The sequence below is a fragment of the Montipora capricornis genome, chromosome 4 (assembly GCF_036669925.1).
Source record: "Montipora capricornis isolate CH-2021 chromosome 4, ASM3666992v2, whole genome shotgun sequence".
Classification (NCBI taxonomy): Eukaryota; Metazoa; Cnidaria; class Anthozoa; order Scleractinia; family Acroporidae; genus Montipora; species Montipora capricornis.
The window spans coordinates 34473435-34488434 of NC_090886.1; the positions used below are offsets into that span (position 1 = coordinate 34473435).

Below are 15000 nucleotides of genomic sequence, written 5' to 3' on the forward strand. Positions count from 1 at the left end.
AGTTATTTTAAGCAGAGTTTGTGCGGAGTTTATTCTGCAACTGACTGCCCTATAAAGTCATTTTTGAATGCGGAAATAAGGGATTCTTTAAGTCTGGCAAAGGCTGCAGACATACTGAATAGATGTTGTAAGGGCAGTGAACAAAACTTTCTTAGTAAGGCGTCCTAACTAATTTTGTATCTTACGTGTTTGCATTTGTATAATTTAGGCAGAAGAAAGTGTAATTTGGATAATGATCTTTTTTTAGTTTGGTCATGGTATGAAACACAAATTATGCCCTCAACACTGGAACTTCGATACTTAGACTTCCAAAAAACTTTTTCTGGGCATTTGTATTCAGTTGTTATTTGTTTAATGTAGTTTTATCCTCGTTTAATAACCGTGATTCACTTTCTCTCAGGTTGACTTCGTATCTTATGCTGATGAAATTGCTGTGGAGGTTGGTTGTAAGCCAGATTTGTGGTGGCTCTTAATCCGTGATCCTGCCTTGGCCCTTAAGTGCTTTTTCGGTGGTTGTACGCCGCCTCAGTTCCGCCTCATGGGACCTGGTGCCTGGTCGGGTGCCAAAAAGGCCATTGAGGATGCTCCGCGAAATGTGGTTAATGCGACGAAGACCCGCAGTTTGGCGAAGAAAGAAGACGCGGGAAAAAATGAGAAGAATGTGTATATGATGATTTTAGTATTGTTAGGTGTTGTGATTGCTATCTATGTGAGCTTTATGTAGAATAGTCCTCAATTATAGACTTAAACCAGTCAATTAATAACTCAATCACAATCTTTATTTACGTGACTAGCTGTTCTAGCGCCTTACAGCGGTAATTTGAGACACATACATATACAACAAATTTAGCAACTATACATACACTAAAAGGAACATAACAGACTCTGATAAAATCGCTAATAAATTCTCATGTTACCCCCGACCTAAGCGACATTCCCTCTAACACCCTTCAAGAACAGCCGTCATGATGTTCTTTTCACGTATCATTCCAATATTTCTCTCCTTCATACTTAATTTCGACCGCAAATATGGTCCTAAAAAATCTATGAGAGAGTTTTTCATATAAAACAGTATTTACACGCGGTAATTAATTAATTAATTTATTAGTATACACTAAAACAGTGGATAGGAGAGTGGTAGTCACTGGATATCTCTAGCATCCTCACTCTATTCCATCTTCCTCGAAAGGATGATCTTATTATTTCCACAGCTTTATCGTTGCATTGGTAAGCTTGCAATTTTCTGTTGTGTACGCACGAATAACTAAATGAATAAATTGGAAGTAGCATTGCAAACCATTAAATGCAGCCTTAAGGGGCTGTGTCATCCTTGTGCCGGTTCAGGTTCCAGACCTCTAATGTTTACGATATATATATATATAGTTTTAAAAAATTGTAACGGTCACTTTTGAAAATTTATGTGGACTAGCAAACGAAACTTCAAGTTCTATAAAAAAAAGCGTTGGAATACAATGTTTATCACCGCTGTTTGTGTTATTTTCTTAATCAAGCTACGATGGCCTAAGAACAAGAGTTAATACAATAGGGCTCTAATTACCGCTCGATTTGCTCAAGCAGAGTTAGTGGTAATTATTCAAGTTTGGATCCAGTGCGACTTGCCGAGACATGCAAGACAGTTAGCATTGATTCCCAATTCAGTAAGCTGATCACTCGAGACACCTGCCAGGCTTTTACGCGTCACTAAAACATTAGCGTCCCATTTATTGCCATTTCCAGAGCGTCTGGTCGTTTATTTTTAGACGAAATACAAGACCATAACCATCTGGTCAAGGTGGGTTGATTGGGGATTCTGTGACTGAGCTCTTAAAAGAGCTCCCGATCGACACGCTGCATTCTAGTCTTACATGTCTGCATTCTTCTTGGGAAACATTTCGGTAGAACTAGAAAAACGTTACGTTTTCGAACAGGGTTTCGATACTTAGGAGATCCCGTTCATCGACATTCTGACCAATGCTTCCGATCAACACCCTGCATTTCGAAGGCAGAAAACATTTCGTAAGGTATTAAAATGGGTTTTGACACTAACGAGACATCTCGTGCATAAACGTATGGTTAGGAGACAACGTGCATGTCGGTTTTAGGGTAAGGATAGAGTAGTACCCGTAGAAAACCCTCTTGGACAAGAGTAAAGGACTGAAAAAAAATCTTAACTTAGGTATATGACCAAGCCCGGAAAAATCGAACCCTGGACATGTTGATGGAGTCACAGTTACAGGTAACTCAGTCTGGAGTTCAATCCGGCTGCTCCTTGTCGATATGACTAAAAAAAGCATAATTATAGAGGTAACAGAGGTGAAAAGCAACGGTGGCGTGGTATTCCCCCTCTATATGTAGCTCAGAAAAACTTTACAGAGTCGATATTAAACTCTACTGCTTGTGTCTTTCTTTATTACAGTGGGTATGGATGTCGAGGTTGTCCAAAGTGGTGCCATTTTGAACTGTGCCGGTCCGGAAATGTGGCCACTTGTTACACCAGCCTAATTGACTCCAGTTTAATGAATGACTGTCTGCCGGATTTAAATCACTTGTTTCGTGTTTCCTGTTATTAAAATAAGATAAGTTTTGATTTGACAAGAGTGCACTTCAAGGATGAATGGGAATTTAGAACGCATAATGCATACCATCTTGCATAAATCTGGCAAATGTAGTACGGTCTTACTTGCGTGTTAAGTTTGTGGCGTTGAAGTGGTGAAAATAACTTTCAGAAGGCAGAATCCCGGGTCGAGAGCACCACTGATCAGTTTGGTGGCAAGATTTAAGCCGTGACTTTCATATTGAGAAAGGGTTGGTAAAAAGGATTAGGGTTTAAAACAATGTTAAGTTTATTTTCTTGGTTAATTAACACTGTTAAAAAGTGAATTCTGCAAATAGCATCAGCCGCTGTTGAACACCTTCCGGCCGTGTAAGTAGGTTCAATTAGAGTAAAAAAATACCCTTCGTTAATATGTTATTTCGTTCAACTCAGCCATCTTGTTGCCCTAAACTATTCTCCGGAGAATCGAGTTGATCTTATACAAACATTTTCTTTGTTTCGGTTGGAAAACACGACCACTAAGAATAAATATACTCTTACTAGTGAAGTCTCTTAGTTCTCTAAATCTAGAGCTAATACAAATTGCAGAGGAACAAAAGTCTTACTTAAGAATTTCGATAACTTCATGTAGCGAATGGAACAGCATCTTCCAGCCGCTCGAACCAATCACATCGATGAGTTTTGAAGAAACAGTGATAGCGCCCGAGGTAGAGTGGGGTGGGATTTTCCGGTTGTTCCGGAACTTCGGCACCAGTTCACAAGGTAGTCCCAAATTTCCGGAATATTTCCGTCCCATTCGATACCTTACCCGATTTTTTCGAAACTTTAGGTAGAATTGAAAGCACCCCAGGTTTCCTTTCACACGAAAGAATAGACATTGCGAGTTTCAGAACATTTGAGAGTCGTATTTACAGCTCATGGTCACTAACCTGACCACGAGGCGAATACGCATGCTCCGAGTTCAAAGCCAACTAGCTGGCTCCTATACCAGCTGGGTTTCTTAACGCTGTTGTGCTTCGTGCTGCGGTTCTACCACAGTCAGGTGGGACACCTTATGACAAACACATAGCAAACAAGTCAAGGAGACAAAAACTTGCCGTTCCATGCGCCTTAAGGACGGTGCCTACTATTGTTAACGCGCACACGCTCTGCGCATCTCGAGATACTCGGGTTTCCTATCGGTGATGCTTACTAATACAGGGATATTGTTGCGTGGTTTAAAACTATGCAACGAAAGTAGATCTTAGTAAGTACTCTTGGCATCCAAAAAGAAAATTGGGGGTAACCATGCATGTATGACTTGGTATTTTAGAGCTTTTTACAAATATTGTTCATGAATTAACTTTGAAAAATCCGTGGTTACCCCCAATTTTCTTTTTCGATTTCAATTTCACTTGTTAAGATCTACATTTCCCGCATAATCATAAACCGGGGCAAAAATACCTTTGAATTAGTAGGCACCTTCCTTAAGTATATATTTTTGTTGTTGAGTACTAATCTTAATTAAGCAAACGCACTTGTTCCAGAATGGTTACTTATTAATCACCGTTGAGGGTGACATTTATGCAAACTTTATCATCTTCAACTCGCAACGTGCAATGGTCCTACGCGGATCCGTTCTAGTCATACCTGTGTTTCTTTGAACTTTTTTCTTTCCAAGCACGGACCAACGCCTTCCGGGTGACTAAAATATTCTACCGTTCTTAATATAAATGGACCAAGTCGCACCTTTAAAAAAATTGACCCTCGGATTGTTTTAAGCATCGCTTATCATATTGCACCGTTACGCTAAAATGTGAACTTTGGTATTGCTCTCAATGATTGTTTACGTTTCATGTTGCTACGTTCGAAGCTAAAATCGTTCTATAACAACAAAAACTGGCATCACTCTTTGTTGAGGTAAACATCGAAAAGAGTTTTGCTTGTTCATTATCTTTGATTTAAAAGTAATTCAGAAGTGATCATAAGTTTGTTTTGATTTTGCAAATTGCAAGATATTTGTCAAGAGTTTCTAGCCGATAAAGATCTAAATTTAGACTGAGCTGATCAAAAACAACCTTTGGAGCTTTTCCCGTAAAGAATAGCATAAAAGGAAGTCGTAGTATTGACGAAGACGCGAGATTTCAGTTTTTTCAGAATGACAGCCACATTTGGTCATCAGTTGTCTGGTCGGGATGACTCGTGGGATGCGCAGTCCGTAATCCCGCGGATAGGCGACGGAACGTGTTTCAAAGATCTCTAACATCATTTGTAATAGCTGAACTACTTGACATACCTTAAAGAAATTTTTAACGTATTTGTTTTTTTTATTAGTAGCAATATAGCTTATTTGTGGTTGAGAGTATCGGCTCTAAAAACGCATTCAGCCATCACAATACTACATATTCCTTTGCTATCTACGGCAAAGATTAAAATATCTTAGTCATATAAAGTCAGTCACAATTCAACCATTTCCTTTTCTCTCTAACAGCAAGTGGGTCAATATTGCTTTGACAATTATGAATAAAAAATATTTTTACGCCGCAAAATCATGCTATTTCTGCACACTTTCTCAACGGTTGAAAAGCCATGAAAAAAGGTATTCATGTCGATGGTGTATCTTTTGTATGCTGATAATTTTTATTACGTTTGATACTTTTAATGTGAATGTAAATGCAGAATTAAAATTCAGCCGAACTATTTTAGATTAATTTAAGAGTTACCTGCCAACAAAAACTCCCAACTCAAGCTATTGGGGTTTAATCCTTTCATTCCTACGATCGAAGCGTTTAATCTCCTAACTACAATCTTGGACAAAACTCTTGGGAAAAATTCTAGCTTAAGCATCATTTGGCACCCACTAACAAAATATCTTGGTCCTTCCCCCCTTCCCCCCATACCAATGTTGGTAATGTGATGCAAAATACTGTGCAAGCCTCTGGTCGCTTTTTAAAACAACGTTGAAATTGGGGGAGGGGGAAAAGTAGGAAGAATTTACTCTTTATCGCACAGACAAATTAGAGCGTCACATTTTCCCAACGAGTTTTGTCCAAGATTGTAGTATCATGGATTTCTACGTGGATTATTCATGAGAATTTGGTGTTACATCAAGATCACACCTCTTAGAGGCCCATGTTCACCCAAAAGACATTGCGTGCTTGTGTTGCGGTTTTGAAATAGTTCCAGCGTTTTGATTGGGTGATTTCCGGATTTTCCGTCTGTGCGAAATTCAACGCGGCGCGCAATGTCTGTTGGGAAAACATGGGCCATTAAGCAGATCACATTCTTTATTCTCGATACCTACCTGGCTAAAATTATTGAAGTATCGATCACTCTTTCTTGGAGTCAAAGGGTTACGGATAGCCTTGGAAACATCTTCGGAGATTAGGGTAATGTAAGAAACACGGAAAGATTCCTTGAGGTACTTTGAATACAGCGGTATCATGTTTTCAGTAGCTAGCGCTTGTCTTGCAGCTGTCATTTCCTTTTTAAGTTTGAGTTGATGTTGCGTCATCAGGAGCCCATCTGTAGCGTGCAACTTCCATACAGCGTCTGTGAAACGGCGATTTCATAAGTAGGTTTATTTTTAGACTAGGCCTTCCCGCGAATTAGGTCAAAAAACAAAGGCAGTTCCGGTTCGGTGACCCTATGACGTCAGCTTAATTTCTTGTAATTGGTCATCGGGCTCCTGTGGGAGTCTCATTAGCGGGAAATTCAATCTAAAAATAACCTTACTTGTGAAAACGCCGTTGCACGAAAATAGGTAAGTTGTACGCTCCGGGTGATGGGCTCCTGGCGTCATGTAAGTTTACATTAGATTTTTTAGGTTATCTAACTCTTTTCTGTTAACTAGGCACAACCATGATCAAATGGGGTCACTCACAGTTACCTTACAACACGCTGTGTGCGCACGATGCAAGGATAATTCTAATCCAGCAGAGAATCCAGATCAAGAATGGCATGGAAAGAATCGATGGATGAAAAAAATTGTCTTCAATCTTTACGGCTACGAAAGGAACAAGGGATCATGGGACTGGCACCATTCTTCCCCCAAAAAATACAAGTTTCGCCAACCCATTCTCGCCCTTGAACTCGCGATAATCCTGAATTTTTAATTTGCTTTGAATTCCCTATTATCGTGAATTTAAAAGACTGGAAGCTTGATATGGATTATGGGAAACAGTCATATTTGTTTGAAAAGATAACCCTAGTGTGTGGGAATGTTGATTAACCCGTCACTTAACCACTCGACCACCACACCGCTAGCTGCTCAGGGACAATACATTTAAACACCATTTCATAATGCGGTTCTGTAATCCACGGATATGATTTTTTATTTCCTTATTTCCTCTGCTACCACAAGTCCTGGGATGGGACACAGTGTCCAAAATTCACGATAATAGTGACTTCAAAGCAAATTAACAGTTCAGGATAATCATGGGCGAGAATGTGTTGGTTTTGCTGACACCACCCTCATGCCCATGAGCTCCAGGGGAACATGGGAAGATGAGAGACTCTGGAAACTAAGTTGCGCTGACACTCCTTCGCGTGTTCGAATCCAGCTTCTGTAGCTGAGCACGCTATTTGCTTTTTAGTTGATCTCAAATCATTTTCCTTTACGTCTAAATTCCATCGCCTAATTTGAAAAAGAACAGCCGCGCCAAATGACGTCAAACCTAAGCCAAATTAAGCGGAACAAAATTCTTTTTTTGTTGGTCTGAACTTCAATCAAATTACCGCTTCAAATAGATTGCAATGATTGCGTCGAGTAAGTACCTTAATTGGAGTACTGATCGTTTGTAGCCTTTTTTGGAAGAACTATATTGAACAAATTTCTTTAAAGATTAGTAAAAGCCGTAGATCTAATCGCGAAACTAACACTCTCAGTGCCCTTGAGCACCGGGCTGCCAGATGGCATCGGGCTGCCATGTGGGAGGTCGACTCCGGCAGGATCAACACTCAGGGTCTTAACATACCTGAGGAGAAAGTGCTGCCTTTGTAATTACATCCGCAAATGGTTCGGCTTTCAACTCTTCTCGGATAAGGACTTTAAGCCGTAGACCCCCGCCTTGCAACCTTTCCTGTTAATCAACACTATGAGATGATAAAGAACACTGACACACTGTTCGTGAAGAGTAGGGGGAAGACCCCGGTGTACTGGTCTGTCCTCCTTCCACATACATGCTCGAGTTGGGTGGGTGAGATCAAACATGGACTTATGGTGGGTGCCAGAGGCGCCTTCACAAGATGATGTCCGATATCACTCTAGAGAAAGAATTGTAAACTGCCATGAGATATGTGCTGTATATAAATAAACCATAAACCACTGTCAGTCATTAATCATTCCTCATATAATGTTTAACTGAACTCATGCATCAGACTTGGTACAGTTCAAATGAGCCAACTGGTCGAGTTCTTCCTGTATTCGCATATAACTGTGAACGTGAACTTGGTTTAAGATAGTTCCTCTAGGAACCTTCCCTGGGCAAATGGCAGACATCTGAGATGGGTTAGGGTGGTGTGGGTAGGGATGTATTTAGGGCCTCCTTCACTAAAAAAATGGGTCAACAAGTCCGATTCTTCATATATTTCCATTTAAAGACATCAAATCAGGAAGCTGGTGTGATGCAACCACATAAGATGACGTAGTTTCCGAATTCCGACACCTTGATCTTACAGGTACGTGAAGAGATGCATTCTTTAAATCATTTCTGGACATAGGGGAATCTTTAGTAAACTACTCTAAACGAATTAAATTCCGTGTTGAATAATTCGTTCTTTGGTCGTCTTTTTATTATTTTGTTTTACACCGATCATTTCAAGCCGGTTTGTTGTTAATTGTACTGGTGTGCATCGTCACTTGACGTATATCTTATTACAAACAACGCATACCTTCACTTTTGTTGAGTCAATGCCGGATAATAATATTTGCGACAAGTCACAGACGCATTCTATCGGACCAAAGACACCGAAAATAGATAGATATGCCTGCAGTGGACGAAATGCTAATTAATTACTTAACGCATTTAATGCTGACTTTAACTCGTCTGCGCCTGCCTTGGGGAAAATTGAGCAAATGACCAAATAAATTCAATAGAAAAAACACCTTTTGTATGTAAAGTAACAGTTCGTCTTCGTTTATTACCAAATAACTAATTGTTTTACACAGAAGGTGTAAAAAGCCTCCGTTTCTACGAAGCGAGTCACGTAATTCCATAGCGTCTTTCCCAGAGCAGTATTTGCTTCTTTTTGAGCCAGAAAACGATTAATTGTCTTGCAGACTGTTTCGGGATCTCTCTGGAACGCCTATCCCTTCACGATCTCTTCAACGACGGAACTTCGACACTTCAAAATTGAGAAGGCAATATTTTCAAATACCCCCAGATTTATCACAAAAGAAAGCGCTTTGCGTAATATTCGAAAACAACGAACTTTTGCGCTTGGAGGGCAATATCAAGAGCGCGAGAGTTAATCATGCCAAAATTCGCTCAAGAGAGGTGTTAGTTTTGCTTTAACCGCAGAGGAAGACACTAGACATTTCAGTTGAAGGAAAAGAAGGAACGTCCTAACGAGGGGGAGAACATTCGTAACTTTTCGATCAGAAACGAAAAGTGTCGACAACCATTAAAAATGAAAATAGCGATAATAGGCGCTGGGGTGAGTGGATTGGCGTCTATAAAATCATGCTTAGAGGAGGGACTCGAACCGGTTTGTTTTGAAAAAAGCGAAGAACTCGGTGGTCTTTGGCAATTCTCCGAAAATGCGGGTTCGGCAGCGAACTCAGGCTCCGTTTACGAATCGACAGTTATCAACACCAGCAAAGAGATGACATGCTTCTCGGATTTTCCCGCACCAAAACATTTCCCGCCGTTTATGCCACGAGGACACGTCGTAGAATACCTTCGAATGTACGCGGAGCACTTTGATTTGGTGAAGTTCATTCGCTTTAAAAGTACCGTAATTGAAATAAGCCGCACGCCAGATCACAGGAAGACAGGCCAATGGAAGGTTTGCCATAAAGATGAGAACGCAAATGTTTTGGAGACGATTTTCGACGCGGTTATGATTTGCAATGGCCACTTGTCCAAACCATTCTTTCCGGGTTTTAGAGGGCTCGACAACTTTCAAGGCCGAAAGCTGCACAGTCACGCGTACAAAAGCTATCGCGGATACGAAGGAAAAGTGGTTCTTGTAGTTGGTAAGTCAAGCGTAGAAGACAGTTCATTGGCATTGACCCTCAATTTCTCAATTCAATTAAGTAACTTTATACCACAATTTTAACATTGCTGTAAGGCGTATGCTAGCAATGTCTCAGAGTTAGTCTTTATGTGCTGTGTATCAGTGTGCAGCAAATCTTCGGGCGTTTTCCTTTTCTAAGAACTGGCCTGCCAGACCCGTCAGTTTGCAAAGAAAATTCAACAATTTGAAAGAAAACTAGCATGATAATCCCTCGCATTCTTCTGAAGGAGTATATATCATCGTCGAAATGTGTCGACTTGTTAGTCTTTTCAAATGCCTGGTCTGCCCGGTCAGTTCTGTCAAATGAAAGCGTCCTAAGATTCCATCCCTGAAAGATAATGTTATGCCTTAGTGGCCTCAGTATCTGACAACTGTGCAAAAGGTACAAGCTGGTACAAGCTGGTACAAGCTGGTACAAGCTGGTACAAGCTGGTACGATCGTAAGCCAGTGGTCACGGAGCTGCATTTGCGTGCATTCGCTGGACTTCACTCCGGGTTTCAGTCCCCGTGTGACCACCAAATGGAACTTTCTTCTGAACTCATGAAACTCCACACGGGCGTAGTAAACAGCATACTACTCGCCTCATTCCAATTGAGACTACTCGCGCTTTTGCTTTTAAGTGGATTATTTTTTCCTACTAAAAAGCTCCCTAAGCTTTATGCTTTTAACATCATTGTGCACACTGAAATGTCTCCTCTTTTTGTTGTTAAATTTTCATCATGCTTTTCATCTCCACAAATTCTGTCGAAGATCACAAAATCACGTCTTTGATCGATTTCATAAGGCCGTTGGCCTTACGTAGAAATTTTAACTGGAAGGTGACCTGTCTTTTCTTCACCCTAGCAAATGACCATTTAACCAAGTTTGGATAATTTAAGAGTTCTATTTTGAAATGCATTCGATAACCTGCTTCGTTCAAGCAACATTACAACCGATATAAAAGCGGTCACCCTTTTTGAAAGGAACGCATGTCTTGCGCCTAAGTCATGGTTAGGGATTTCAAGCCTTTCTGATTGGTTGACAGCGTTGAATTTTGCAAGTATTTCGCTGCACAGTGTTTTGTCCGGTTGAAAATCGAGACGGTCCTTGTCCATTTCGCTAAATTGTTGTTACACAATTCAAGAACGCTCTGATTAATGTTTATCTTGTCATTTCGGACGCAATATCACTACTTACGAATCCAATATTCTTTGAAATGGGCTTTGTCGATGTCAAACAATCCAATTGTCCGTTAAGTAAGAAGATTTAATTAAAACAGCAAGCAAGATCTCATACTGAAGCAGTTTATTTTCAAAATCATTCACTCAAAAGGTGCTTTTGCATAAAAAGAGAGTGTTTCTGTAGTCCTATGATATTTTCCTGCCAACAAAACTCCTTCGACCATAGAGGGTCATTTAACCATTACACGTTTATTACAGGTTAAATCTAATCAGTTGCCACTTAATTGTACAAAGCACTTGTCCTAAGTTAAAATGTGTGCTTCGACTCGGAGATCTTACCCTAGATTATAAATTTCGACCGAAGGCAATTGACAAAAGGCAAACTAATTTATGTCCTACCAGAAATAATTTAGAACGTTCAACCTCGCTATGGACTGGATGTTAAGGCCTAAATTTATCAGTCCCAGCTATTGGAGTCTAAGCTAGCGGCGACTAAGGAGTTGAGGGACAAGAAGAGACAAAAAAAATCAGACCACTTCATTTATTTCACTTGAGAAAAGAAGGATCAATAAGCTTGATTTCAAAATATTGATCATCTTCCGGGCAATAGATTATAGTTCCTTGAGAGCATCCTGGAAACGGCGCATTAAGATCAAGCTGATAAAAAATCCATTAGAAGCCTTGGTTGCGAAAGTGTTTTGAATAGAAACAAAGAAATCAATACTGGACTTAACACGTATCTCACTGTAAATCCCTCCTTCTTGCGTAGTTTTCGGGGTTCAGATTCTTTTTTTCAGAGAAAAATACCGAGAAAAATAAAAATGTTATGATTTCAGGGTATATGAAAGCGTCGCGGTTAGCAAATATACACAGAGCAGAAAAACATAAATCAAGATAAGAGGACATTGAAAAGCAGGCCCCAACTGTGCGAGCATAGTTTGGAAGAAATCGCTCGACGAATATCATCACATTTAATGGTCACTTACTCTGACACTTAAGATCTTAAAACTATTATTAATGGTGTGATAAAGAACGATGACTCGTAGAGATGGAAGGTGCACAGAAATGAAAAAAATGGCATGCCAGTTAAGGGTGAAATTGTACAACATCCAACCCCATGAATTTACCGGAGCTCTCGCACAAAGAGAGAGAAAATTCGAGTAGAGACTAGCTTTAGACAAGTTTTTGTCAATCAACTCACTTTGATGACGTTGAGTTTGAGGATTTTAATAACCACTTGATTTAATAGAATCGCCGAGAACAGTGTGGCAAGACTGCTAGTCAAATCAAATGTTGCTTTTTGCTTTTTGATGAGAAGGGGAACCCTGATAGCAACCTCCTGGAGCAGAGCAAAAAAAACCCACATATGCCACAAAGGTTAAATTTTGGGGACGCTACCTTTCCTGATTCCTCAGATAATTGTACCACGTAGAATCCGAGCAACGTTTGAAAGCGCACAAACTGGTAATGAGAAATTAACTAGTCAAGGACTTGGTAGGCGTCATAGGCGATTTTTATTCCTGGAAGGGTTCGCGTTTTAAGACGTTATTGAAACGATGTGCAAGTTACAACCTAGAGCTTATTTCAACTCGGGAACAGCAATTTTCTGAAACTCACGACGCAGTTGCAGAGTTACAATTAAATTGAATTTTATCTGAAGTTAATGACCCAGAAGTCTCGATGTGCGATCAATGAAGCCCATGAGTTCACGGTATTGTCTATTTTTAAAACGGTTACCGCTAGATTTTTACGAGAACAAAACGTCGAGGCATTGCGTTCCGCGAACGATTTTGCATTTAGCACGAGCAGTCCCTCGTGCGAGGATTTGGTTTCGGACCAATCAGAAGTGTTGCGGTCATTAGGCCCAATCTGCTTGGCCATTATATGGCTGTATTCTAAATTAAGATAATACCGTAAACTGATGGTCAAGGCCAAATGAGAGGGGGCGTCGACACTTTGGGGTTATGAACTTGTGATATAACCGCGATGCGGAAATTTAACAAAGATCCCGCAAAAATTCACTTACCTGTAAGAAATCGACAAAAGGATGCTTCTAATTCCAACCACTTGCGCCAAAGTAACCTCACATTCCAGGTATTATATTGAATTTGCCGACAAAATGCAATCAACTAGATAGAATTCAGGTTGTTTACACTTTGTGCAAAGGCGGAAAAACTCAAAGATCTAAGACGGCGACTTCGCCGAGGACACTCATAAAAATAGCACTTAAATGACCAATACAATTGCCTTGTAGGTGACGTTAGAAATTTTTTATCTCCCACCTAAAATAACCAAACCTCAGTCTCTATGGAAAACGTGAGCACACAGACTCCAATTTCAAAACTCTTTACAAAGTTCTTCCCACGTCAGTTTCTAGAAAGTTCGGTTAGTATGCGCAAGTTGATTCAACAAAATTATGCCGTTTTAGTTGACAATGCGGTCCGGTTCTCACTCGTTCACTCAACCAGCGGTCTCTTGTCCTTTCGCCAGCACTGTCTCTCTCTCTCTCTCTCTCTCTTTTGCTGCAGGGGACTGGGGAGGAGACCTGGTGAGTGGGTTAGGTCACTCGAATATACTAAAACAAAGGATAGCGTTAAAGGTGCGCTCTGATTGGCTTCTCAAACTCCGAATATCCCTTTGTTAGTATCACTCAACTAGTGGACTAATGCAAATGCTGCATTTTAATTGGCTACGCTACTAGAGGACTATTAATAATAGTCCTCGAGTAGCGAAAAGCGTGACGCTTTCTTTCGTTTCGTTCACAAATAAATGTATTTTCAACTTGCATTTGCTAACTTTATTATTGCAGCAATATTAATGAGTTAAATCATCTTTTTGTGCTATATTATCTCACTGTTTTAGTATATACTAAAACACCTATTCACCTCAGTGTCGGTGGCTAGTGATTGGTTTTAATATCCACCAATAGCAACCTCCGCTTTGTTGAATAGTTGTTGAGTATCCTTAACGTCGTGGATACCCTGGATTCCAGAGGTTATTTTCTCGCTATGAAAAGAGCGACAAAAGAGGGAGTTTTTAACGGCCTGTACCAGAGGTTTTTCTCGCCGCTTCGCGACTCTCTCTTTTGTGGTTCTTTTCATAGCGAGAAAATAACCTCTGGAATCCAGGGTACGTCGTGGACTACCAGAAATCAACTGTCAGGAAAAGCGGGTGGAGATCGAGATAGGGTGATCAGGCAACATTAATTTTGAGAATTAGGATACGTGAAAATAGAAAATCTACACTGTAAATAGCCGTGTCAAATCAATGTGACAAATTTTGTTTGAGAGAAGAACTACTTACAGTGAAAATAGTAAAACAAAGTTCAACATGACAACAAGAAAACTCGACCATTTAAAATGAAAACGGGAACTTGTTTAGGTATGCTTTCAACAGGTTAAGTATTCCCAAACGCCTTCGCAAAACAAAGGCAAGAAAACACGGCACAGAAAAGCATGTAAAATTAATGCGAATGCAAAAACACATGCATATAAATTGTCTCTAAATGTTTATTGTCATTCTTGGTGGTGTTTTATAAATGACCGTAAAAACCCTTTTTCAAAGACAATTATTCTCTTTACACAGGTCTTGGTAATTCTGCCGCAGACATTGCAGTGGAACTAAGCCGCCACGCCTCGCAAGTTTACCTAAGTACACACCGAGGGGCCTGGGTGATTTCCCGTCTCGAAAAGCACGGGTTGCCATGGGATCAGCGCGTGGAAACGAGGTTTTTCCAAAACCTGCCGCCCAAGCTAAAAGGATTACTTCAACGTCGAAACGCGGAAAAACGCTTCGACCACGCAACATACGGACTTCTCCCAAAGCACGGATTTCTTAACGCCCCTTCAGTCATTAGCGACGACCTCCCGCTTCGCATTGCGACTGGAACCATCGAACTGAAACCTCACATTTCATATTTCACCAAGATGGGTGTTGTGTTCTCTGACGGAACAAGAGTGAATAACTTAGACGCTGTGATTTCATGCACAGGATACGATATAAGTTTTGACTTCCTTAAAGATGAATACATCCTACCGGTGAAAGACAACGCAGTGTCGCTATACAAA

The 15000-nt window shown here is 40.4% G+C and overlaps 2 protein-coding genes across 2 annotated transcripts in view; both read left to right on the plus strand.

Annotated features, from left to right (window-relative positions):
* The window catches only part of LOC138045997 (flavin-containing monooxygenase 5-like), a 10019-nt gene extending 8535 nt beyond the window's left edge, over positions 1-1484 (plus strand). Inside the window, exon 3 of the mRNA XM_068892682.1 lies at positions 401-1484. Within this exon, the coding sequence (XP_068748783.1) occupies positions 401-724 (324 nt within the window). The 3' untranslated portion in view covers positions 725-1484. The remainder of the gene's footprint in view (positions 1-400) is intronic.
* A 7507-nt stretch (positions 1485-8991) lies between these two features.
* The window catches only part of LOC138045999 (dimethylaniline monooxygenase [N-oxide-forming] 2-like), a 9275-nt gene continuing 3266 nt past the window's right edge, over positions 8992-15000 (plus strand). The window contains exons 1-2 of the mRNA XM_068892684.1: positions 8992-9731; positions 14519-15000. The exon at positions 14519-15000 is cut by the window's right edge and continues 225 nt beyond it. Coding sequence (XP_068748785.1) covers positions 9164-9731; positions 14519-15000 — 1050 coding nt within the window. The 5' untranslated portion in view covers positions 8992-9163. The remainder of the gene's footprint in view (positions 9732-14518) is intronic.